The following is a 26,835-nucleotide window of genomic DNA, read 5'->3' as shown; positions in this document are numbered from 1 at the left end:
GATCGGCTCCAGGCTGCGGGGGTTATCGAGCCAATACAATCGAGTGCCTGGGCAACGCCCTTAGTGGTCATTAAGAAACACAATGGATCGCTTCGTCTTTGTGGGGATTTTGGGGCTACGGTCAACGCTCAGTCTTTGGTCGAAACTTATCCCATTCCTCGACAGGAAGACCTAAACTGGCAGGTGGCCAGTACTTTTCTAAAATTGATCTGGCACAAGCCTATCACCAATTGCCGTTGGATGAGGAATCGCAGGCCATCGTCGTCGTCAACACGCCTTTCGGTCTCTGTAAATACAAGCGTCTTCCGTTTGGCATTTCCTCTGCCCCTGCGATTTTCCAGCGGTATCTCGAGCACCTTATGCAACCAATACCGGCTTGTGTCAATTACCTCGATGATATTTTAGTCACGGGGCGCACGCGCCAGGAACATCTGGGCAACCTCAGTATCTTATTTCACGCCCTGCAGGCTGCGGGTTTACGTTGTCGGCTGGAGAAGTGCAGTTTTTTTTAAAACCGGAAGTGGAGTACTTAGGCCATTGGCTCAGTAAAGATGGCATTCTTCCTTCGGACCGCAATGTCGCAGCCATTGATGCCCTTCCCCGTCCACAAAACTTATCCGAACTCTAGGTATTTTTGGGGAAAGTTAATTATTACTTAAATCACCTGCGTAGCAAAGGGGCACCTTACATGTGGACTTCTGCCTGCGATCAGGCTTTCAACCGCCTGAAGACGATGCTGGAATCTGCCCCTTGCCTTACGCCTTTCTCTCCGGATCGTCCCTTGGTGAGGGCGGCCGATGCCTCAGCGTACGGGGTTGGGGCAGTCCTGGCACACAGGAATGAGGATGGGTCGGAACAACCTGTCGCATATGCATCCAAGACGTTAACCCCTGCACAAAGGAATTACTCTCAGATCGAAAAAGAGGCTCTTGCCATTATTTTTGCACTTCAGAAATTTCATGTTTACCTGTTTTGGGCGCAGTTCACCCTCCTCACGGATCACAAGCCCTTAGTGTCGTTTTTCGGGCCCCATTCGCACCTCCCAGAACGGACGGCTCAGCGTCTTCAGCACTAGGCGTTGTCCTTGCGTAATTACACTTACACCATCCGCTATAAGCCCACCAGTCAACACCCTAATGCAGATGCCTTGTCACGTCTCCCAGCAGGACCCGATCCGGCGTTCGACCAGCAGGATGTCCTATCGCCGCTTCTACGCGCAGGGACCCCATTCTGCGGCAAGTCCTCCACTGTGTGACCTATGGTTAGCCTCCCTACCTTACCTGACGTTTGAAAACTGACTTCAGCCCGTGGCGTCACGTCTCACAGAGACTTTCGGTGATGGAGGACGTCCTCCTGTTGTCCACGGGCTCGGACGCCCATTGGCTGGTCATCCCTCCGGACTTACGCCACCGTATCCTGCACTTATTACACCGCGGACACAGGGGATGTCTCGCATGAAGGCGTTGGCTCGACGACATTTCTATTGGCCAGGGATCGATGGAGACATTGAGCACCTGGTCCATGGTTGCACAGTGTGTGCGCGTCATCGAGCTAGTCCTCCACAATCTTTCGCGCCCCAGCCAACACCTAGCCAATCCTGGGACAGGATCCATGTAGATTTTGCGGGGCTCTTCTTAGGCTCCATGTGGCTCCTCATCATTGATGCCTATTTCAAATACCCATATGTGGTCCGCATGGCGTCCACCACCACTGTCGCCACCCTCACCGCCTTAGCCCAGGTGTTGGCCATTGGAGGCCTTCCTCAGACATTGGTCACAGATAACGGGCCCCATTTCACGGCGTCCTCGTTCCAGACCTTCTGCTCCACTAACGGTATCAAGCACATTCGATCTCCCCCCTTCCATCCTTCATCCAATGGCGCGGCGGAACGCCTGGTCCGCACTTTCAAACAGCAGCTGATGAAATCAGTGGAGCTGTCGGCCACCACCTCAGCCCTCACCTTGTTTCTCAGCACCTACCGCGCTACACCAGTGGCCAGTCATAATCCTGCTGAACTTCTTCACAGGTGACAACCTCGGACCCTCCTCCACCTGCCGACACCATCCCCTTCTGGGCCCTGCTCTCGCCCCTCCTGGCGCTATGCCCCGGGCATGGCCATGCGGTCCCACTCCTATGGAAGCACACCTGCATGGACGCCCGCTACGGTGACGGCGGCTCATGGGCGGCGGGTGTCGACCGTACAGACACTCAGAGGGCTCGAACATCGGCACCACAACCAACTCCGCCCTTGGGCCCCTGCCTTGATTCCTCCCCCACCGCCTCCCTGCTTTCTGGTGCGGACACGTCCCTCGGGGTGGAGCCCTTCCCTTCAACCTCCATCTCCTCGCCAGCTCTTCAGGCACCCCTTCCGCCTCGCCAGAGTATAGAGACATTCTCTGTCCCCCTGCCCTCTGGTGACACCTTGATGGATGCCACAGACAGTCTGCCCTCCCCTTCCCCAGTGGTCCCTCCGGACGTCTCACAACATGCCCTCGTTCCGCCCGCCTCAGCATCGTCCGAGGCATTTCCGCCCCTATGCACCAATTTCGGGGGGGGGGGGGGGGGGGGAGGGATACCTTTCGCCCGGAAGTTGAACACGCGCCAGAACAAATGGACGTGTTCAGCCCATAGAGGGCTCCGCCTCGTTGGACCCCCGATATACTGAAATAACAAGCATTACTGTTGATTGTGAGAACAATTTTACAAATTGTACAGTAATTTCAACACCAACCAGTGATGTGACAGCATGTTTCCCAATTTCAGTATCGTAGCTAAACCACCCCCTCCCCACTTTGCAAGTATCACCAAATGTGGGTAGATGACTGTGCAGCACGTGCATGCGCTGTTAATTCTCGAACACATCCATCATCAAAGTATATCAGACAGGGCTCTACATATTTCTAATACTTTGAGCACAGTGCTTAATTTACAATCTATCTCTATGTTAATGGGAGTCACAGAACATTCTCGCAGTCTTACGGTAAAATTAGAGACTGAAAGAACCCCTCACACTGTCATTGTCCAACCCACGCTGCAACATCATTACCAATTACATCTGCAATCGACCCTAAGTAGACCGCTACATTCCACGCCTCATGAAGGAATGGTGCTGGTCGAGTTCTTGCCCATCAAAGTGCGCAAAATTTATCAAGATGCACCCATGTCAAAGAGGTTAGCACTCCTAATTGATGTATAGTAACAGATTTGAAAGTGTTGTGGTGTAATAGTAGACGGTGAAGAAGAACAAGAAACGCATCATTTTTATGCATGATGGATCTCCAGACGGATGGAGTCGAAGCATTTTTACGTAAATCAACCAAGCTATCAATTTTAAAGTATTATTCCAGAGTCTAGTACCTGGAAGGTATTGGTCAGAGAGAACATAAACACACCCACTCCGAAAGCTACACTTAAAACGGGCTTTAATGTTAGATCGCATGCGTTTCTGACCTATCAGTCATATGGAATGTAGTGCTGTTAATATTCCAACTTAAGAAATATATTTGATGCATATGACATACATCTTTCTTCCCAGTTTCTCTACGATCAGCTACGTTAGCGAATTGTAAAACGAAAAAACTACTTCCTTAAAACATACGAGCGCAATATAGCTTTTCAGAGGTATTTAGCGTCCACTGTTCACATCTGATCACACTTCAGAAATTATACAATGCCTGCATCAGTCCTATGTAAAATTATGGTTAGTAATGGGGAATACCTCTTACAAGGAAACAGATAAATGCATAGTAGCAGTGTCCGTTATTTGAAAATTTCAAGTCATTCCACCACAAACTCTGTATACAGCACATCTGTCATGAAAATCTATACATGGGGATTTCAGTGTCTCACACGCACCTATCGCTAACTTAGTTATGAAGCTGAAATCTTGATTTTTACACCCAAGATGCGACATAGGGACGTAGTACATAGCATAAATCATAGTTCATTTAGAGGAATGTGTCACGTTTCATCACACATGAGATGGAAGTTCTCTGATAACCTACAGGTTTACCATTAACAATCGCAAGTAGTAAACGTCGACATGGAAGAGAGGGGAATTAGGGAAGCAGTTAATTTTTCTCCGTGGAGGCAGTACTACGCTGTGTGACTAACGAGGTACCAGTGATACACGCGAGTTGACTACTGGATTTGACGCTTTTCAGGAAGACAGAGAACCAGCCGCCCCAAACTTACTTGCATCTGTGAGGTAGGAGACGAGGTACTGGTAGAAGTAAAATTGTGAGGACGGGTCGTGAGTTGTGCTTGGGTAGCTCAGTAATAGAGCACTTGCCCCAAAGGCAAAGGTCCCAAGTTCGAGTCTTGGTCCGGCACACAGTTTTAATCTTCCTGGAAGTTACTTGCATTTGCATTAAATGATGACAGACTGGATGGGGTGATCAATTGAGTTGGAGCTGTAACGAGGTACAATTTAATTGTAGACTGATGATGCATTCTACAGAGGGAGAAGTTGCTGTAGGTAAATTTTACCACTGTTCTGTCAGGATGCATCAGTGACATGACATAGCCTGCATTTGACTCATATACAGCCATGTGTTATTGTCTATGTGTGATCGTTAACAGTAAAGCTATCGGTCATCGGAGGACTTCCATCTCACGGTGATGAAACGTGACACATTTCTCTAAACAAACTATGATTTATGCGATGTACTCCATTCCCCTCTCGTATCTTGGATGTAAAATCAAGACTTCAGCTTCATAAGTAAGTTAGCGATAGGTGCTTGTGAGGCACTGAAATCCTCATGTATAGATTTGTTGGGGTGATGAACGTGAATGGGCCGTGAAGCATGTGGATCTGTAGTGCCTTCTTCTAGTTTGGAGAAGCACCACAATGCAGTAGCAAAATCCACATCCTTCTCCCAGTTCCCGTACTGTCTTTTATACTACCTCGTGTTGCAGGAGCAGGCTTCATTTCCATCAAACGGTCAAACCACAGTTCTATGGCAGTAACTCAGCTTTGCCTGTTTCTACAAGGGTAGCAGAAGTTGGTAGATATAGCTTTCTCTTACTTCTACACAGTTCTGACTTACATTGAAAGAATAACATGCGCAAAGTTGCAGGGACAGCAGCGTAGAGTCTGAGGGGTTGTTGTAAGATGCATAGGGGCTACCTAAAACCGTGTTGGAATTTTACTGTAGCAGATGGTTTGCGAGAAAGGTGGCTCGTTACGAAATGTGAGAGTGCCAGAAATATGATTCACTAGTGGATGTAATCATTAATAGGCTTCTCCATAGGATCCAATTCAGGTATGTGGTTGAATGGAAAGACTAGATTCCAAATCATAGACATCATTTCTACTGAAAGCGTAGCGCTAGAGATCTGAAAAGCCAGTGTTCATTTCTTACGACCTCAGTTTGTAATCCTTCTCAATCAATCATCACCTATAGCTCAGTGGATATATCGCAGAACCTCTGACATGGCAACGAGACAGAAAGCATTACTAACACTACAGAAATATCTAGTGACAGTGGTATGAGGAAGTTGCAAATACTGGTTTCATACCACGCTCCTGAGCCGAAACACTTTCAAAATTCATTAATTTTATTACGAGGGTGCACCGTCAGCGACATGTAACCGCACTGCTCATGTGATAATATACACTCTAGCAATCACAGTCTATATTCAGTGTCACGGTATTTGACTGGAAAAACCACGTCATTCGTAGGTAATGCCATACATGGATTTATTAACCTGGTATAAGTTTTAACATGGATAATTGTGTGCGCCTGTAGAATGTGATTGTAATATAGTTGTGTTTAACATATAGCGGTTTGTAAGACGATTGCGCCTCTCTTTCTAAGACACGGTGGTAGCACTTGCAAGAAAAACTTATGAGACATGCCAACCAATGGTTAATCTTCAGACTGTATTATTTTGTATCGCCAGCAATTGGTTATTGACTGAGTTTTATACTTAGTAGTAGGGCGTGCGTGATAGGTTCGCCTTGAGCAACATCCTTATAAAGTATGTGTTCGTGTTCTGAAAAGGTGCATAGGAAATGACTACGTCCAATTAAAAGGAAGGTATGGATTTGACATGGAGTACTGTGATAGCAAAGTCATAAGAATGGTATCGATATTTCTATTTCCAGAGCCACAGCTGCCAGCAGGGTGTATTTACGATACTTCGCTCATTGTCGAATGTCGTACAACTGAGATCACAGTCGTAACATTTAATTGTAGGTACAGGGATAAAATATATATGAGGCCGGTTTTTTCCTAGGAGGATTCTGTCTATGTGTGCTTGGCGTGCAGCGCTGGTGAGCTGTGGCGAGAATGATTTACTGTTAACTGTAGGAGACGTCCGAATTAAAAGGTTCTAAAGGCTCTGAGCACTATGGGACTTAACATCTGTGGTCATCAGTCCCCTAGAACTTAAAACTACTTAAACCTAACTAACCTAAGGACATCACACACATCCATGCCCGAGGCACGTCCGAATTCAGATGCCTGTTGGAGTGCAGGAATGTAGCTGACTTAACTGTTGTCCTCCAGACAACTGAAAGATTCAATATGGACGTGTGTTTCCGCTGGACCGTTATTCCCTTCCATGTAAATTGTCTGGTTGACTGCTTCTGCGCCTTTCGCGCCTTTATTTATCTGAAGGAACATCGATTGTGGTTTGTGCATCTAGCAGGTGAAAGACAGGTGGAAGACACGTTTGCTGGTTCTCTCTAGACATGAGAAGCACCTTAGTTGTCTTTATAAATTGTAGGGTTGATTTGGAATCTGTTACATCACTGACATCTGTATTCACAAGAGGAAATATCAGTTTCACCTTTTTTTCTAATTGTCACATATAGGTCATTGCAGAGGGGATAAGTTTCTAGTTACTCGGTGGTTTACAGCACGCTCCACCTTGCTGATGTTTAGGGTTTGTAGAGAAATAGTTTGGGGTCTATATCTTAGGAACTGTGTTGTGCGAGCGATCGGTAGGATGCTGCTGTGTACTTGATATCGAGAAGTACAGCGAAAATGGTATAATATTATGGCTAACCATGTGAAAATAAATGTGTTCTTGTAATCCCAGAGTCTGGAGATGGGTGTAGAAAAGGAAGCAGTCAATCAGGTCCGGACCAAACAGTAATGCGTTTATGCAGAGGATAAGCCAGCCTGAATTTGTAGAACAGTTCTGAGAGTGACTTCGGTCTGCTGAGGGCACTCTGGTCCCACAATGAGAGTGGATCACTTGTGACCATCGGCTACGGGAAAATATCTATTGCTGCGAGGAGTATATATGGTGCTGTCTGTCTTCGCAGCGTATGTACGAGTGTCTGGTGGTTGATAGCTATATGAATGATATAAAAGGGGCGATTTTTGTATGGCACAGGATACGAATTGTATGTTTACTACATCGACACGGCATGCGGTGATATATTGCTGGGTTGGAGATCGGTTTCACGCCTTAATATTCAAACTCCTGGATAGCAGTGTATTTGGGTAAGAGTCTTTGCATATGTGACGATATGTAGGGCACGTTGCAAGGTTTAATTGTGGGTGCAATATAGCTATCTGTGTAAAATAGTTTTTGTGGCTGTAAGTCTCATCTGCAGAAAGAAAGAAAAAAGGTGGGCAGTGCTACCACATCATCAGCATCAGTAATTCGGTGGGTAAATTCAATAGGAGCCAATCATAATGCTCAATTCATTCAGAAGACGTCCTTTATGATGAGATGTAGGAGTCTCTACATAGTGGCGAGAACGTTTGTGTATGTTGAAAGCAGGAAGTGTAAGACGAGATGGAAAGGGTGCCACATTAGGACCATCAGGAGGTATGCATTCGGCGTCATTTCGCGCTATTTTCGTAAACAGGTTCTTTTAGGGCAAGAATTTCCGTGCATGCAAGCCAAGACATCAGGAAAGCTCCTACAAAAGCGCATGTTAAGTATTTCTGGGACACTATAGAATTTCCGAGAGTTCGACTTAGTTCTTATTTTAGAGAGCATGTGCCTTTCTTATAACATTGAGAACGTTGCTAGATGTGCTTACAATGGTGCGTAGCTAATCACTGCGATGGGTCAGCCACACGTCATGCATGTTAGAACTGCAAGCAGTCGAACAGATTTCTATTGCACGATCTGTGATGTCAGTATGCATGTTACACATGTCCTGTTAGGATCGCGAGGAGCAGTGCACCCTGTGTTATTCTGGAATGGATTTCTACAGCATCTGTGAGTGTGAGTCGCTCGACAATTAGGTCTTTGTTGGACCGCAGGTAGAGAGAGGCATCACACCAGCAATGGTGAACACACGTGCATGTGGCTCTGAGGATGTCTTGGCGCTTATTTAGATAGACATGTGACATCAGTATAATACTCGAAGAACTTTCACTGTATATGTGACTTTGTCACGTTGACAGCAGTGGCGTGAGAGTGATGGCTTGCACTGGCTTGCGTCGGCCGGCGGCTCACAGCAGTGTCGACACGCATGTGCCCTTGGAGCATCTGCACTCTGCAAATAGGTATTCGCTCCCGTCAGTCGCCGCAGCAATGGTGCCTAGTTGATCACGTATTTTAAGAAGAATTTTTCAGTTGTCTAGTATGAAAGGGATGCCGCAGCCTCATGATTGAGCGACCCAAACGGGCACCGGTGCATGGCTTCGCAGCTGACGGCCACGTCACTTCATGGGGGCTGCTGGTGCATCCCGATTTCTGGACGCATGTGCGGTAGCCTCCTGTGTGGTCCAGTGGACAGGGGGTGGCAGGCAGTGTCTGCACACGTTGTTTGTGTTACTGTTGCATTATTTTGCGAGCGGTCTGTGCTATACATTATTTGTACAGTTTATGAATTGATTTCATGTCTGCATATCAGTGCACTGCACTGTTTAGGAGGTGTTTGCATGTCTGTGTGCTGTATACTGAAATTATTTCGGTAATTTAGGAATTGTCTGCGTGTCTGCAGAGTGTTATTTCGGTAATTTACGAGTAGTTTACAGGTCTGTAGGCTGTGTGGCGTGATCCCAAGCATGTCAGAGTGTGTGTTTTGTATCAGCGTGATAAATATACTATCTCAGATCCATGCCTAAACAAACTGTTCCAAAATAAATAAAGTACACTCCTTCCTCTCTCCAGCAGCCCATTGCAGGCTGAGTCATTTTCTCCTCCAGGAAGCCATCTTGGGTCAAGTCACTGAACGGACGACAGAGCCCTCTAGTGCCGGTACTTTGTACAAGGCTCGGACACCCTGGTGAACACAAGGTTTCCCGCCATTTTCTCAGTCATCTTGGCTTATGTAACGAATGGACGACAGTGCCCCCTGGTGGCAGTACTGTGTACAAGGTCAGTTGGACTCTGGATCCCATGGTGACTACACTTACTTGTGGTACTGCCTCTAATTGGTTAAATAAATAGTGCATGCAAAAAACTTATGTCCAGCACAGGTCGAGTTCTTTTCCCCTCCAGTCCCTAGGAAGATGTTGTGGTTGGGTGACTTGGGTTAGTGGAAGTAGTCCAAGTGCCCTTTCTTTCGCACCATTTTCTTAGGTTAGTAGAGGTAGCCCAAGTGGCCTTTCTTCACCACCAATATTCAAATTTCCAGCCAATTCCTAGGAAAAGGTGGTGGTTGGATGACTTAGGTTAGTGGAGGTAATCCAAGTGACCTTTTTCTCGCCATCTTCTTAGGTTAGTAGAGGTAGCTGTGGTGTGTTGCTTTGTTCTGATGGAATTTGAACTTCTCGCCATTTTCTGGGGGAGGAGGGGGGGGTTAGCCCAATTGGACTATCTTCCCGCCAAAATCCGCCATCTTGGATGACGTCACGGCCACCATTTTGGATGATGTCATGCCCTGTTGCCAAGTCTACGGACTGCCATGTTCGGTGATGTCTTCGCCGCCATCTTCAATACATCTGGCAACAATGGAGAGGGGGTTGTGTGAACATAGCTCCACTACTAACGTGATGTGTTTATAAAATTAATCACTCTCAATGATGTACCAGTAGTGAAACTACAGTAAATCGAAGTCATTGTGGCCAAAGAATCCCAATCGCTCAGTATTACAACATCTACCTCTACATGTTTACTCTGCAACTTTCAATAAAGTGCTGGCAAAAGGTACATCGAACCACCTTCCGGCTATTTTTCTACCGTTTCACTCTGGAAGAGCGCGCGGGAGAAACGAACACTTGTATCTTTCCACCCTTATGATCATTGCACCCTACGTAAGCTGGCGCCAACAAAATATTTTCTCGCTATGTGCAGAAAGCTGGTGCTTGAAATTTCTCGCCACAGCAAAAAACGGCTTTGTTTTAATGACTGCCGCCCCAATTGGTGTTTCATATCGGCACTCTGTCCCTTATTTCGCGGTAATACAAAACGAGCTGCCTTTCTCTGAACTTTTTCGACGTCGTCCCCCAATCGTGCTTCGGATCCCAGTCTGCAGAGCAATACTCCAGAAGAGGGCAGACAATCGTAATGTCTTTTTGATAGATCTGTTACATTTTCTAAGTGATCTGCCAAAAACTCGCAGTCTTTGATTTACCTTTCCCCACAATAATATCTATGTGATCGTTCCTAATTGTATTTAGTTGAATTTACAAACTTTTTAGATTTGTGTGGTATATCATCATCATCATCATCATTTAAGACTGATTATGCCTTTCAGCGTTCAGTCTGGAGCATAGCCCCCCTTATCAAATTCCTCCATGATCCCCTATTCAGTGCTAACATTGGTGCCTCTTCTGATGTTAAACCTATTACTTCAAAATCATTCTTAACCAAATCCAGGTACCTTCTCCTTGGTCTGCCCCGACTCCTCCTACCCTCTACTGCTGATCCCACGAGTCTCTTGGGTAACCTTTGCTTCTCCCACGCGTGTAACATGACCCCACCATCTAAGCCTGTTCGCACTGACTGCTACATCTATAGAGTTCATTCCCAGTTTTTCTTTGATTTCCTCATTGTGGACACCCTCCTGCAATCATCCTAGCTACTTTCATATCCGTAACCTCAACATTGTTGATAAGGTAACCTGAATCCACCTAGCTTTCGCTCCCATACAACAAAGTTGGTCGAAAGATTGTCTTTGTACTGACTTCCTTCTTGCAGAAGAGTAGATCGTAGCTGAGCGCTCATTGCATTAGCTTTGCTACACCTCACTTCCAGTTCTTTCATTATGTTGCCATCCTGTGAGAATATGCATCCTAAGTACTTGAAACCGTCCACCTGTTCTAACTTTGTCCCTCCTATTTCGCACTCAATCCGTTTATATTTCTTTCCCATTGGCATTACTTTCGTTTTGGAGATGCTAATCTTCATACCATAGTCCTTACATTTCTGATCTAGCTCTGAAATATTACTTTGCAAACGTTCAATCGAATCTGCCATCACAACTAAGTCATCCGCATATGCAAGACTGCTTATTTTGTGTTCACATATCGTGATCTCACCCAGCCAGTCTGTTGTTTTCAACATATGATCCATAAATAATATGAACAGCAGCGGAGACAGGTTGCAGCCTTGTCTTATCCCTGAAACTACTCTGAACCATGAACTCAATTTACCGTCAATTCTAACTGCTGCCTGACTATCCATGTAAAGACCTTTAATTGCTAGCAAAAGTTTGCCTCCTATTCCATAATCTCGTATAACAAACAATAACTTCCTCCTAGGAACCCGGTCATATGCCTTTTCTAGATCTATAAAGCATAGATACAATTCCCTGTTCCACTCATAACACTTCTCCATTATTTGCTGTAAACTAAAGATCTGGTCCTGACAACCTCTAAGAGGCCTAAACCCACACTGATTTTCATCCAATTGGTCCTCAACTAATACTCGCACTTTCCTTTCAACAATACCTGAGAAGATTTTACCCACAACGCTGATTAAAGAGATACCTCTGCAGTTGTTACAATCTTTTCTGTTTCCATATTTAAAGATTGATGTGATTACTGCTTTTGTCCAGTCTGATGGAACCTGTCCCGACTCACAGGACATTTCAATTGTCCTGTATAGCCATTTAAGACCTGACATTCCACTGTATTCGATGAGTTCTGACTTAATTTCATTCACCCCATCTGCTTTATTGCACTGCAATCTATTGACCATTTTCTCCACTTCCTCAAATGTGATCCTATTTCCATCATCATTCCTATCCCATTGTACCTCTAAATCTGAAACATTACTGCTCGCATTTTCACCTAAGTTGAGCAACTCTTCAAAATATTCCCTCCATCTGCCCAAGGCATCCACAGGATTCACCAGCAGTTTTCCTGACCTGTCCAAAGTACTTGTCATTTCCTTCTTACCTCCTTTTCGAAGACTGCTAATTACACTCCAGAATGGTTTTCGAGCAGCTTGACCCGAAGTCTTCCCAAGATTTCTTCTTGGATGCTGCAATTATCTGTTTGGTTTTGTTTCTTTCTTCAACATAACTTTCTCTGCCTACCTGAGTTCTAGCATGTAGCCATTTTTGATAGCCTTCTTTTTCCTTTTACAGGCTGCCTTGACTGTGACATTCCACCAAGCTGTTTGCTTCATCCTACTTTTACGCACTACTGTTCCAAGACATTCTTTAGCCACTTCTAGTACTGTGTCCCTGTACCTTGTCCATTCCTTTTCCAATGACTATAATTGACTACATTCAACTAACTGGTACCTTTCTGGGATCGCTGTTATGTACTTGTGCCTGATTTCCTTATCCTGAAGTTTCTCCACTCTTATCCTCCTACATATGGACCTGACCTCCTGCACTTTCGGCCTCACAAACCCAATTTCACTGCAGATTAAATAATGATCAGTGTCACCAAAGAATCCCCTGAATACATGTGTGTCCCTCACAGCCTTCCTGAATTCTAGATATGTTGTTATATAGTCAATGACAGATCTGGTTCCCCTGCCTTCCCAAGTATACCGGTGAATGTTCTTATGTTTAAAAAAAGGAGTTTGTGATTACTAAGCCCATACTGGCACAGAAATCCATGAGTTGTTTCCCGTTCCTGTTGGCCTCCATATCCTCTCCAAATTTACCCATAACCTTTTCATACCCTTCTGTTCGATTTCCAATCCTGGCGTTAAAATCACCCATGAGCAGAATACTGTCATTGTCCTTTACTCTATCAACTACATCACTGAGTGCCTAATAAAAACTATCCATCTTCTCTTGATCTGTCCCTTCACAATGCGAATATACTGACACAATCCTAATTTTCTTGCTAGACACTGTCAAATCTATCCACATCAGTCGTTCGTTTCCATACCTTATTGCAACTACGCTGGGTTCAATTTATTTCCTGATGTAAAGCCCTACACCCCATTGTGCTATTCCTGCTTTGACTCCTGACAGGTAGACCTTGTATTCTCCCATTTCGTCTTCTTTCTCACCCCGTACCCGAATGTCACTAACAGCTAAAACGTCCAGCCCCATCTTACTTGCAGCCTGTGCCAGCTCTACCTTCTTCCCAGAGTAGCCCCCATTGATATTAATAGCTCCCCATCTCATTACCATTTGTCTGCCAAGTCGTATCTTAGGAGTCCCTGGTTTGTCAGTTAGAGGTGGGACTCAGTCACCTCCAAAGGTCCGAGGCATTTTGCTCTGATTGCTGCCAGCATCATATTTAAAGTACCAGGGAAGCAGATTGCTAGCCTTACTTGCCCCGAGTCCCATTGGGTTTTACCCCTAACGGTTGAGGGACTAACCGGTGGATTTGGTAGTCTTTGCCGTATGAGCACAAAGGTGACCACGACTCAGAATATGTCCGAGATGCCCAGCCTTATTCCAGAGTAACTGTTATCCCGACTGTCGGGACCACTTACTTGGCCACTCATACGTTGCCCGTGGTTCATGAACTAGGACATGACTACAGGAACCCACACCATGAACCACGGTGTGAACCATGTGTGATTTATCGTGTTACCGAAATTTGGCGGACTCATTTTAGTGCTCATGTAGATGACTTCACACTTTACATTATTTAGAGAAAATTGTCACTTTTACACCATCTTGTCTAAATAATTTTGCAATTCGTTTTGATCATCTGATGAGGTTACATGCCGGTAAATTACAGCATCATCTGCAATTAATCTAAAAGGGCTGCTCACATTGTCTCCTAAAACGTTTATGTAGATCAGGAACAATGGAGAGCCTTTACCACTTCCTTGGGGAACGCCGGATACCATTTCTGTTTTGCTCGATGACTTTTTGACAGTTATTACGAACTGCCACGTTTCTGACAGGAAGTCACGAATCCAATTACAGAGCTGAGACAATACTCAACAAGCACGCAATTTAATTAGAAGCCGCTTGCGAGTAACGGTGTCAAAAGCCTTCTGAAAACCTAAAAATGTGGAATCAATATGACGTCCCCTGTCGATAGCACTCATTACTTCATGAGAATAAAGGGCTGATTGTGCTTCACAAGAACGATATTTTCTGTATCCATGTTATCTATTGTCAATAAATCGTTTTCTTGGAGGTGATTTATAATATTCGAGAACAGTATATATTCCAAAATCCTACCGCAAATGGGTGTTGGGAAAATGGGTCTGTTTCCTTTCTTGATTATTTGTGTGATTCGTGCTTCTTTCCAGTCTTTGGGTACGTATCTTTCTGCAAGCGAACGGTTAAATACGGAGCTAGTGTATCAACATGCTCAGAAAGGAATCTGACTGGTACTTAATGTGAATCGGAAGCCTTGCGATTCTTAAGAGTTGTAATAGCCATGCCAACTTGGCGTAACCACTGGATAAATTTCTTCAATGCATCGGTCCACTGTTAATACTCGAGCAAAATTTTACTGTGTAAGAGGAAGCCACTTTGGTCTCTTAATCAACTGCGACGGCAGTGTACGTGTGGACAAGTTTACACACGATGCCGGTTTTGATATCCACATGTAGCCCTCTGTTTGTAAGTCTTCTTTGTAAGCCCAATATTCGGAAGGCTTTCCTATCTGCCCCTGTTAAATTAAAGCTATTGAGCAAATATTGTACTCTTTTCAGATATATTTTCATTGTTTTTAAGGTAGATAAATCAAGTTCTTATGATACATATTTGTTATTATTGTTTTCATTGTTTATTTCATTCTTTGGCGTCATATGATGTAACTTTTTGTGACAACAGAGTCTAGACCCAAAAAGCATTAGTCAAAGCGCAGACTGTCACTGCCGCACGTGATATTAATTTGTGAATAAGAACGAGTACTCTACTTAACAAGTTGTGTTTCTTACACAGATGTCGCAGTATATTAAGTCACTTGTCGATGATAGGCAGTGAAAACCTCTTAATTCCAGTAACTTCATTCTAGAATGAAATTTTCACTCTACAGCGGAGTCTGCGCTGATACGAAACTTCCTGGCACATTAAAACTGTGTGCCGGACCGAGACTCGAACTCGGGACCTTTGCCTTTCGCGGGCAAGTGCTCTACCAACTGAGCTGCCCAAGCACGAATCACGGCCCCTCCTCACAGCTTTAATTCCGAGTTCGAGTTTCGGTCCGGCACACAGTTTTAATCTGCCTGGAAGTTTATTAACTCCATTATCAAAGGGAGACTTGAAAGTACATAAAGTTCTCTAACCTGTAAATAACCTAGCTTCTGCCATGTACATGCGCATGTAGCAGCACTATCTGTATCACTTTATATATTTTTTTAGGAAGGAGCAATAACATTAATTCCGTTTACACAAATCAGATGAACAATGCCTGTTTTGCGGGCACATCCTTACGTAATGATATCTTTTTTTTTTAATATAATGTTTTCCGCTTATGCATTGTTAGCGACAAACCTAAGTTGAATTCTCGTGCTGATAAAATCATATTTCATCAAGGAAACTATAGTTGCAGTTAATTTGTAATTTTTTTTTTGCAGGAATGAGCAATAACATTTACTCAGTTTACACAAATCAGATTAACAATTCCTGTTTTGCGGGCGCATCCTTACGTAATTATTTCTTTTCTTTTTTTTTAATGTAATGTTTTCCGCTTATGCATTGTTAGCGACAAACCTAAGTTGAATTCTCCTGCTGATAAAATCATATTTCATCAGGAAAGCTGTAGTTGCAGTTAATTTTTATGAGACTGTAACGTGTTGAACTGAATGGCATAGTCACCAATACTAGCAATTTATGTTTGCTTTAGGTCTGCAGGATTGTATTACGGAAACCAGAAAAAATTCTTATAAGAGACTAATATGATCATTCTGCACCGGTACTACTCCATCGATATCAGGAGTGATGTGGAGCAGAGGAAATAATCAGAAGTCACCCTCGAAGAGGAGGCATGTCCATAAGCTGCCCTGCTGCAACTGCGCATGCGCGGATTCCCTGTCCGCTTCCCGTGTCTGGCCTGGTCTGTTGTCAGCCCTTGTGTTGTCAGTAGCCGGGGAGAAGCCGAGCTGGGCGCTAACGTTCTGCCAATGCTGCGAGCTCTCGGCTGTTCAGATGACAATTATCTCCGTAAGTACACGCAACGGCGCGCACTTTGAGAAAGTATCTGTAGTCAAGTGGCTGACGGAAGTTTTCAGTAAAATTACAATTCAAGCCCTTTAATCATATTGTTTGTTTACACGTAAAGAATACGGTTATAATCGAATTATGCTGTAAATTTATCGTGTTCTTCAATAACAGGAAAGTTCCGCCTCTTTGACGTTAATTTGATGTATGATTTGTTTGAAACTGAATGCATTTACTAGAGCAATAAAGAATACGGTTATAAACGAATTATTCTATAAATTTATAGTGTCCTTCAAATGACAGCAACATTCCATTTCACTGAAGTTAATTTGGTTTATGATTTGTTTGAAACTGGATGCTTTTACTAAAACAGGGTCTCCCAAATTGTTTTCCGCGGAAACTGGTGTTCCATGGGAAGTGTATAAGTGCTCCACGAAAAGCTGTTACGAACATGGCGTTTTTCTTTTTCCGATGTTCTGACGCTATTAATTTTTAAGAAATTGTTATGATGTCTATGCTGTTAATCGTGATTTAAAATTAAAGCAATCGTTGAATAAAACAAGACTTTTTCATTTTTTAATATTTTATTCATCATCGAAATAAACAAGATGTTCCATCAAAGTAGCAGGGTTCTCAGTGTTTCCTCAAAGGAAAAGTTTGGGAACGCCTGTTCTAGAGGAAAAGCACCAGTTACATGAATCTGATTCTTCTGCCATTCGCGAAATTCAAAACATCGTAAATACTGCAGTACAGATTGATGCCATGTTTCTCAACTACAGTCTGAAGCTGCGCGACCACTATAGTCGAAGGTTCGAATCTTGCCTCGGGCGTGGATGTGTGTGATGTCCTTAGGTTAGTTAGGTTTAAGTAGTTCTAAGTTCTGGGGGACTGATGACCTCAGAAGTTAAGTCCCGTAGTGCTCAGAGCCCCCCCCCCCTTTTGTTTCTCGACTTCCGGAAAACATTCTATACACTTCCGAATCGTCGACTAGGAAATAAAACAACTACTAAGAAACATTGGAGTAGATTTGAGATTTGTTTCAAAAAGACTGTTCAATAAAAAAAAATTCCTTTGGGTGTCAACGTTTCTAGCTGTCTGAGGCTCTCCGAAGACGTCGCACTTGCATTCATAGGAATTTGAAATTTGTGGTAAGGACTATGGGACCAAACTGCTGAGATCGTCGTTCCCTAGGCTTATGCACTACTTAATCTAACTTATGCTAAGGATAACACACACACACACACACACACACATACACACACATACACACACACACACACACACACACACCCATGCCCGAGGGAGGACTCGAACCTCCGACGGGAGTAGCTGCGCGGACCGTGACATGACGCCCTTAGACCGCACGGCTGTATTCAGAGATGTCATATCATTAGACAATAGTAGCAAAATAAAGAAACACTCCTAGGTTGTCGGTGGTTAGAGCTAAACGTGGAAGCTGGTCCTCAACATAAAGAAAAGGTATTGCGATGCGCGTCATTGGACGAAAATACCAGATATTGTTTTACTAAACGATTGGCAACACGGGGCAGGACAGCCAACTGTTTACAAAATAAAGGGAAAAATGTTACTGTACTGTGAATCGTAATAATAATAACTACTGTGAAACGTGACCTGCATTAGCTTCTAGGGTACAGGCCATATAAAAACAGCTAATACAGTCAAACTAGTGGTGTCTACCGTAGGTGTTTAGGGTGAAATGTTTACATAAATTTATATTTATACTCCGAAAGCTGCATTACGAACTGTGGCGAAGATACTTTGTTCCATCCCGATTGTTGTATGCTAACAACGACTGTCGGTTAACTAATCGCTGCGTCATGGTTATTTCGAGAGGCGTTTATCCGAGGAAGTAATGTATTTTGTGACTCTCCTTGGATCGTGTGCCGTCAGATATTTAACATTCAACATCTTCAGTTTGCACACACTTTTATGCTGGGTATCCTAGTAGGAATGGTCAGTATTCAGTGATGTGACATAATGCGAATCCGGGGGGGGGGGGGGGGGGGGGAAGGGGGAGGGGAGGCTATGTGGTTGCAGCCCCCCTCCCCCCTCCCACCCGCCTCGCCACCCAGAATTACACCTTTACTCTAAATGAAAAGAGACAGAAAGATTCTTTGCAACATGGCTTTCAGATTTAACGCTCTCGAAAATTTTATTGCTATTATAGTTGGTATTATAATTAAGAAAATATTCTCTTTCACTCTATAGCAGAGACCAACAACTTTTTTTTTCTTTTTTGTTAAACAGCCATTACTGATATTGTGCGGCGGCGGTACCTCGGGCTGCGTATGTACCCACCTATCCTATTATTATTATTATTATTATTTGCTAACTCAAATAAACTTGTAGTACTTATCGTTAGAAGTCGTCACCATTCGGAACACTCCGTATCGACTATTCAGTTTCAGATTGCTGCCAATTTCGGCGACCTCAAACTTGTCTGATGAACCGACATTGTATTGTATTTGTGAACGGATGATTAATTGACCAATAACAGCAGTTGTACTTTTATTAGTAAGACATTTAATTGAAACTGTCTCAGAGGGCATCATCAGACAGCATTTCATGAAATACATGATTTTACGTAGGTTAATTGTCGTGACAAGAAGACTAGTCACAGCGATGGCAGGCAACAATTTCCCTTTTAAGGTGCTGCGCGGTGCAGCAGGCTGGTAAATTGTGTAGTTTTGACTGAATTTTTATTTGCATTGATCCATCATCTTATTCCTTATAAGCGAGGGCTCTGGCAAGCCACTGAGTAGGTTGATTGGCGTCGTTTCCTACAGCGGATGACGATCAGACCTGTAGGATTCTTGCGAGTAAGTGTTACGTAAGGTAATAAAAATATCTCGGCCGTGCAGGGGGTTTCTAGCTTCAGTTACAGAACAGTTGAACGGAAGAACACGAGAGGTGTTCGATAGTTCACCTTCGAACGATCGACCTTCAACTTCTCTTACTTGGCCGCTGAAAAACGTCAAAATACAATAAAAGTTATTTTTATGCAAGAGAGATAGGATAGTAATCGCTTTTAAATAATTAACACAGTTAAGTTTAGTAAGTAAAGTAATCATTAAGCTAGCAAAAACGGGCGGGCTACACTTGCAGGTTCATGTTATCAGTGTAAGATCAGACAGCAGAAAGATGAGAAGGCAGGCAGAAGACAAGTGAAGTAACCTTTATAATTTGTCTCAGCGTTCTGAAACTCGCGTTTTACTGATTTCTAGAATTTTTTAAGTACAAATGTTCACTGTGATCGTAAGTGTTCTCTGGTTTCTTCGCGGTTTACACTACAGCAAAATATCACCAAATACGTGCAGGATTTTCCTTGTACTGGATCATTTTAAACATTAGTTAAATAAAACATAAAAGGTGACGATTTAGTATGTATTACAATAGCGTTAATTTAATTTCATATTCATTGCTACAAATGGGCAGCGCGTGTGAAGATGACGGTCTCTATAACGCGCATACACGAATCCATGTTAACATCCCTGTCAAAATTTATACCAAAGCAGCTGGTCGGTGCGAATCGCAAATGCCCGTTAGTTGTCAGCACTGGAAAACAAAACAGTGGAACATTCCCTCTCTCACATCCTGTAACCCCGCAATGGCCGCGATGCTTAACCCCTCTGCCCCTGAGGTAGGCTGACCAACTTTACTTAACTCACGACCTAATTCAGCAACATCAATTAAAATGAAGCGCATCGTAAAATGTTACTGTCTCTGTAAGTGTTTTTGTTCATTACTCAGCAGGAAAACGACACCCTTAAGCAGTTGACGTTTTTGGATTCGACTGTTACATGCATATTATTATAAAATACAGCTGACAACCGCGGACCGCACGAAAAACCGCGGACCGCACGAATACTATACTTCATTCGGGCCGCAGTCCTACGGCCACAACTGTAGAGAATTTGTAGTCCGTGCCGTGATACAAAATTTCTGTTAGCTCTACACGCCTCGATCCCACCCCCCACCGACCAAATTCCTTGGTTCGACTTCGAAGAACGATCATTCGAAGCAAAAAAGATTAGTAGACATGGGCTCTAAAATGCATACTGTAAGAGCTATGAGTATTTGTCCAGTAGAAGAGATAAATTTCACAGTAGCGAAGATAAAGTCCTCATAGCTTTTAAGGTATGCTCTTTAGAACCCTTGTTTACTGGACATTTTGTTCTTATTTTGGTTCTTACTACGATCTCCCAAAATATGAAAAGCAAAGAGATTGCAGTAGAAGAGATTTGTTTCACAGTATCGAAGATATAGTGCTCATAGCTCTAAAGGCATTCATTTCAGAGCCCATGTTAACTAGACTTTTTTCTTCGAATGATCGTCCCTGCCATATCTCTGAATACTGAACATTCCTCCTCGGACACTTTGCATACCGTCTGCCAATGGAACTTTTATTATCTCCTTGACGTTTTCGCGCCTACTACTATAAAAGAACCCGTGGCGAAACGCGCCGCTCTCCTTTAAATCTTCTCTGTGTGTTTTACCACTCGTAATCAAAACATGGAGAAGACAACTGGTTCAAATGGCTCTGAGCACTATGGGACTTAACATCTGAGGTCATCAGTCCCCTAGAACTTGGAACTACTTAAACCTAACTAACCTAAGGACATCACACACATCCGTGCCCGAGGAAGGATTCGAACCTGCGACCGAAGCGATTGCGCGGTTCCAGACGAGCGCCTAGAACCGCTCGGCCATGGAGAAGACATTCTTCTGTCTAAGGTTCGCCGGAAGAATCACAAGGAAATGTATCTAGCCACAAGTGACGCCGTTTACAAAACCGTCTTTCGAATAATTATTGAGTATTTGTCTTCAGTTTGGGAACCTTGTCAAGTTGAATTAACGCAAGAGACAGCTAGAGAACAGTTGCGTTCTAGTACACTTTAGCGGCCTATTACAGGGTGTTACAAAAGGTACTGCCAAACTTTCAGGAAACATTCCTCACATACAAAGAAAGAAAATATGTTATGTGGACATGTGTTCGGAAACGCTTACTTTCCATGTTAGAGCTCATTTTATTACTTCTCTTCAAATCACATTAATCATGGAATGGAAACACACAGCAACAGAACGTACCAGCGTGACTTCAAACACTTTGTTACAGGACATGTTCAAAATGTCCTCCGTTAACGAGGATACATGCATCCACCCTCCGTCGCACGGAATCCCTGATGCGCTGATGCAGCCCTGGAGAATGGCGTATGTATCACAGCCGTCCACAATAGGAGCACGAAGAGTCTCTACATTTTTACCGGGGTTGCGTAGACAAGAGCTTTCAAATGCCACCATAAATGAAAGTCAAGAGGGTTGAGGTCAGGGGAGCGTGGAGGCTATGGAATTGGTCCGCCTCTACCAATCCATCGGTCACCGAATCATTTCTTGAGAAGCGTACGAACACTTCGACTGAAATGTGCAGGAGCTCCATCGCGCATGAACCACATGTTGTGCCGTACTTGTAAAGGCACATGTTGTAGCAGCACAGGTAGAGTATCCCGTATGAAATCACGATAACGTGCTCCATTGAGCGCAGGTGGAAGAACATGGGGCCCAATCAAGACATCACCAACAATGCCTGCCAAAACGTTCACAGAAAACCTGTGTTGATGACGTGATTCCACAATTGCGTGTGGATTCTCGTCAGCCCACACATGTTGATTGCGAAAATTTACAATTTGATCACGTTGGAATGAAGCCTCATCCGTAAATAGAACATCAGCACTGAAATGAGGATTGACACAATGTTGGATGAACCATTCGCAGAAGTGTACCCGTGGAGGCCAATCAGCTGCTGATAGTACCTGCACTCGCTGTACATGGTACGGAAACAACTGGTTCTCCACGGAAACAACTGGTTCTCCCGTAGCACTCTCCATACAGTGACGTTGTCAACGTTACATTGTACAGCAGCAACTTCTCTGGCGGTAACATTAGGGTTATCGTCAACTGCACGAAGAATTGCCTCGTCCATTGCAGGTGTCCTCGTCGTTCTAGGTATTCCCCAGTCAAGAGTCATAGGCTGGAATGTTCTGTGCTCCCTAAGACGCCGATCAATTGCTTCGAACGTCTTCCTGTCGGGACACCTTCGTTCTGGAAATCTGTCTCGATACAAACGTACCGCGCCACGGCTATTGTTCCGTGCTAATCCATACATCAAATGGGCATCTGCCAACTCCGCATTTGTAAACATTGCACTGACTGCAAAACCACGTTCGTGATGAACACTAACCTGTTGATGATACTTACTGATGTGCTTGATGCTAGTACTGTAGAGCAATGAGTCCATGTCAACACAAGCACCGAAGTCAACATTACCTTCATTCAATTGGGCCAACTGGCGGTGAATCGAGCAAGTACAGTACATACTGACGAAACTAAAATGAGCTCTAACATGGAAATTAAGCGTTTTCGGACACATGTCCATATAACATCTTTTCTTTATTTGTGTGTGAGGAATGTTTCCTGATAGTTTGGCCGTACCTTTTTGTAACACCCTGTATAACCGCAAACCGTCCGGCAGCTTGCGAAGTACAGATATAATTGAAATCGGCCTTGGTTTCCTTGTGCTTTCCAGTATTGCTACAACAATTTTTCTTCTGTAGTGCCAAAATCAGTAGCATTTCTCTTGAGGCAATAATTAACTGATGTTAGATATCAGCTCTGAATCAGAGTAATGTGAGCTATTTCTTTAGATACGATAACGTTGGAAGCTGAAGAAGTGAATTAAAATTTGTTCTGCGGCTGTGATCTTTTTTTTTTTTTCGTAGTTGATCGCTGTTTTGGTCGTTACGGTCGTCACATGACACCCGTTTAAGTTCGTTGTTCATCCTTTCACTCAGTTTTTTTTATTACAGAGGCGAACCCGCTCTCTGACCGAACACGCTGAGCTACCGTGCCGGCTGTGACTCGAACCCGGGACTTCTTGCTTAGTAGGCAGGTATGCTGACCATTACACCACAGCATTAGGATCAACAAACTGCACGGGACCGGGCTCGAGACGTGGCCGCACAAATTTTAATTCACTTCTTCAGCTTCCAACGTTATCGTAGATAAATTATAGACTTAAATCTCTCAGGGAAAATTTAATTTAAGATCTATTTCTTTAGATGTTACAAAAAGTTATAATCATTGTCAGACACAGTCCAGTATTCTTATATCAGCAGTTGGAGGAATGGTTTCTTTTTGTATTGTAGAGAATCTGCGTGAAAAAGCAGACTCGCATTGTACAGAGAATGGAGAAAGTATCATCCACGGATTTAAATCCTGAATCATACTAATAGGAAATGTTTACTATTCAGGCAAAAAACTTTCAGTTCTTTTATGAATGTTGAAAGAGGGCAATATACTGTTATCTGTTTTTTCGAATGTAGACTACAATGACCCTGCAATATACAAGTCTCTCGTGGAAACGAGAGAATTGGTCGTTATTTCATTTTTACCTTCTTGGACCAAAATTGGACGTATCATATCCTTGAATAGGGACATTATCGTCTTGGAATATCTACTGCTAGAGAAAATACCTGCTTACTGCTCACATTAAATGACATGATAAACATTACCACCTATCTTTCCTTTCAATGCCACAGCAGGGCCTAATGGAAACCGCCTGTGAGCGTCCAAATAACTGCAAAGTCTCTACCATTCGTCGCAGTTGATAGACGACAGTTTAGTGTGTGCCCTTCTCCTGAAGCACGCCGTGTATAAACCTATCCTGGAAAGATAACAATTAGTTAGACTCCTCTGACGGCATTACGTGTTTACATTTGTCGATAGTGCAAGTTTTTGGTCCGTGTGTGACTGAACCTTTTCTTTGTATTCGCCTGGTGTGAAAGTAGCAGTCACGTCTAATTTGCTTGTTAGAAGAAATAGCACCTTTATAGACAAATTTAAATTAGTTGCCATTTGACGTCAAAGTCCCAAACTGCGACGTTGCCACAAGTAGTGGATGCACAGTTCCCCGCTTCCTGTTGCGACAGTAAATGCTTAAAACTCTTATATTTCCTATAAAAATTGTATAAAAAATCTGAGATTAACATTTTTGTAGAGGCTTGTAGCACTGCTAAGAGTTTTAAAAATTCGTTCCTTATTTCATTTCACTTAGTACTGAATTTCTGTTTTTCAGTTCGGGAAACAGTTTTAGACTTAACAAATGTCCTATCTAGAAATCTATAGAACTCATCGAATTACGTTGTTCTTTTTCCTTGATTATGAAAGTATCTCCTCCAGAAACAGATCTTTCCAAAGTTTGGTATCGTTTTCGTCTGATGTGCGCAAGTTTCGTACAACGACGTTCACCTTCCCCCACCCCCGCCCATCACTTTTTGATTTTTATCAATGTGTAGTTAGTAACAAGAATGAATCCCAAACTGTCCGCTCGCTATTAAAAAATAAAAATTTCTCAAATACTTGTATCGTATGGCTATCTACAACGTCTACTCTGAGGAAGTCGTGGAATAGCGATAGGCACATGCACAGATGGCGCTAGTATCGCGTACACAAGGTATAAAAGCGCAGTGCATCGGCGGAACTGTCATTTGTACTCAGGTGATTCACGTGAAAAGGTCTCCTACGTGATTATGGTCGCGCGACGGAAATTAACAGGCTTTGAAAGCAGAATAGTAGTGAGATCTAGATGCATAGGAAATTCCATTTCGGAAATCGTTAGAGAATTCAATATTTCGAGATCCGCAGTGTCAAGAGTGTGCCGAGAATACCAAATTTCACCACGGACAACGCACTGGCAAACAGCATTCACTAAACGAGCGAGAGATTATAGTTGTCAGTGCTAACAGAGAGCAGTACTGTGTGAAATAATTGCAGAAATCAATGTGGGACGTTCGACGAACGCATTCGTTATGACAGTGCAGCGAAATTTGGCGTTAATGGGCTATGGCAACAGACGACCGACGAGAGTGCCTTTGCTAACAGCACGACATCGCCTGCAGCGCCTCTCCTGGGCTCGTTGGACCCTATATGACTGGAAAACCGTGGACTGGTCAGGTGAGCCTCGGTTTCATTTGGTAAGAGCTGACGGTAGGGTTCGCTTGTGGTGCAGACCCCACGAAGTCTTGCCTTGCTGTCATGGACCCAAGTTGTCAACAATGCATTGTGCAAGTTGGTAGTGGCTTCGTAATGGTAAGGGTTGCGTTTACATAGGACGGACTGGGTCCTCTGGTCCAACTGAACCTATTATTGACTCGAAATTGTTATGTTTGGATACTTGGAGACCTTTTGCAGTTATTCGTGGACTTCATGTTCCCAAAAAACGATGGAATTTTTGTGGATGGTAATGCGCCATGTCACCTGGCCATAATTGATCGCTCCTGGTTTGAAGAATATTCTGGACAATTCGAGCGAATGGTTTGGTCCTCCATGTCACCCGACATGAATCCCAGCGAACACTAATGGCACATAGTCGAGAGGTCAGTTCGTGCACAAAATCCTGTACTGCCAACACTTTCGCAATTATGGACGGCTATAGAGGCAGCGTGGCTCAGTATTTCTGCAGGGGTCTTCCAAGACTCGTTGACTCCATGCCACGTCGAGTTGCTGGACTATGCTGGGCAAAAGGAAGTCCGTCACGATATTAGGAGGTATCCAATGACTTGACACTTCAGTGTATAAGTATGTCAAAACTCTCAAATTTTAAGCAGAGCAGGTGTTGTACATCTTCTTGAAATAGGCGAGTTTCCTGCTTGGTAAGTGGAAGGGACGATACTCTTTGTGCAAGGGAAGCGACGAGATAGCGGGAGCGCACGGTGTCAGCCAGGCGTCCGTTGGTGCATTGCAGGAGGGAGCAGCCCAGCCGGCTCGCTGTTATTTGCCAACTAATTTTATTTCCTGTCTCTGTGAGTATATTTAGATTTTCTATCACTCTTGTGTTTGGCGTACGAAATTCGCCAGTGCACATTGTATCACGTCATGACACTGATTACAACAGCTCTAGATACTTTTATAGAAGATTTGCTACAGTTCTCGCGAAAGCTCCAACAAAGCGGGCGCTAGCAATGTGGCCCATTTAACAGTGTGTGAAGTCCGACGTGGCTCCAGAATTCAGTGGCCGTCAAGCTGCGGCTCGCAGTTTTCAGCCGTATTTTTATAATAATATGCATCTAGCAACTGACAGCCTAATCCAGAAACGCCAACTGACGTCAAGAACTTCTTAAGAGTGTAGTCTTAGAGCTCAGTAACAAACAAAAATAGTTACAGAGACAGTAATGTTTTAAGAAGTGCTGAATTTCGACATTGGTGAACTCGGCCGTGAGCTAAGTGTAGTTGTCCGCTTACCTCAGTGGCAGAGGGGTAAGTAGCGCTGCCATTGCGGGGTTAGAGGATGAGAGGGGTAATGGTTACGGGTGTGCGCTACTCGTACCGACCGGCTGCTGTGATACATATTTTGACATGGA

The 26,835-nt window shown here is 43.8% G+C and overlaps 1 protein-coding gene across 2 annotated transcripts in view; it reads left to right on the top strand.

Moving 5' to 3' along the window:
• The window catches only part of LOC126325997 (insulin-like growth factor-binding protein complex acid labile subunit), a 237,027-nt gene that overhangs the window by 16,008 nt on the left and 194,184 nt on the right, over positions 1 to 26,835 (top strand). Inside the window, exons 1-2 of one of the 2 annotated variants that reach the window (XM_049995470.1) lie at positions 16,343 to 16,402; positions 18,668 to 18,706. In XM_049995470.1, coding sequence (XP_049851427.1) covers positions 16,388 to 16,402; positions 18,668 to 18,706 — 54 coding nt within the window. In that variant the 5' untranslated portion in view covers positions 16,343 to 16,387. Of the gene's footprint in view, positions 1 to 16,085; positions 16,403 to 18,667; positions 18,707 to 26,835 lie in introns of those variants that run through there. The other variant, XM_049995471.1, reaches the window with a different exon arrangement.

Source organism: Schistocerca gregaria, chromosome 2 (genome assembly GCF_023897955.1).
Source record: "Schistocerca gregaria isolate iqSchGreg1 chromosome 2, iqSchGreg1.2, whole genome shotgun sequence".
In the NCBI taxonomy this organism is placed as follows: domain Eukaryota; kingdom Metazoa; phylum Arthropoda; class Insecta; order Orthoptera; family Acrididae; genus Schistocerca; species Schistocerca gregaria.
Note: the sequence above shows the minus strand (reverse complement) of the source record. Positions and strands in the feature narration are given on the sequence as shown.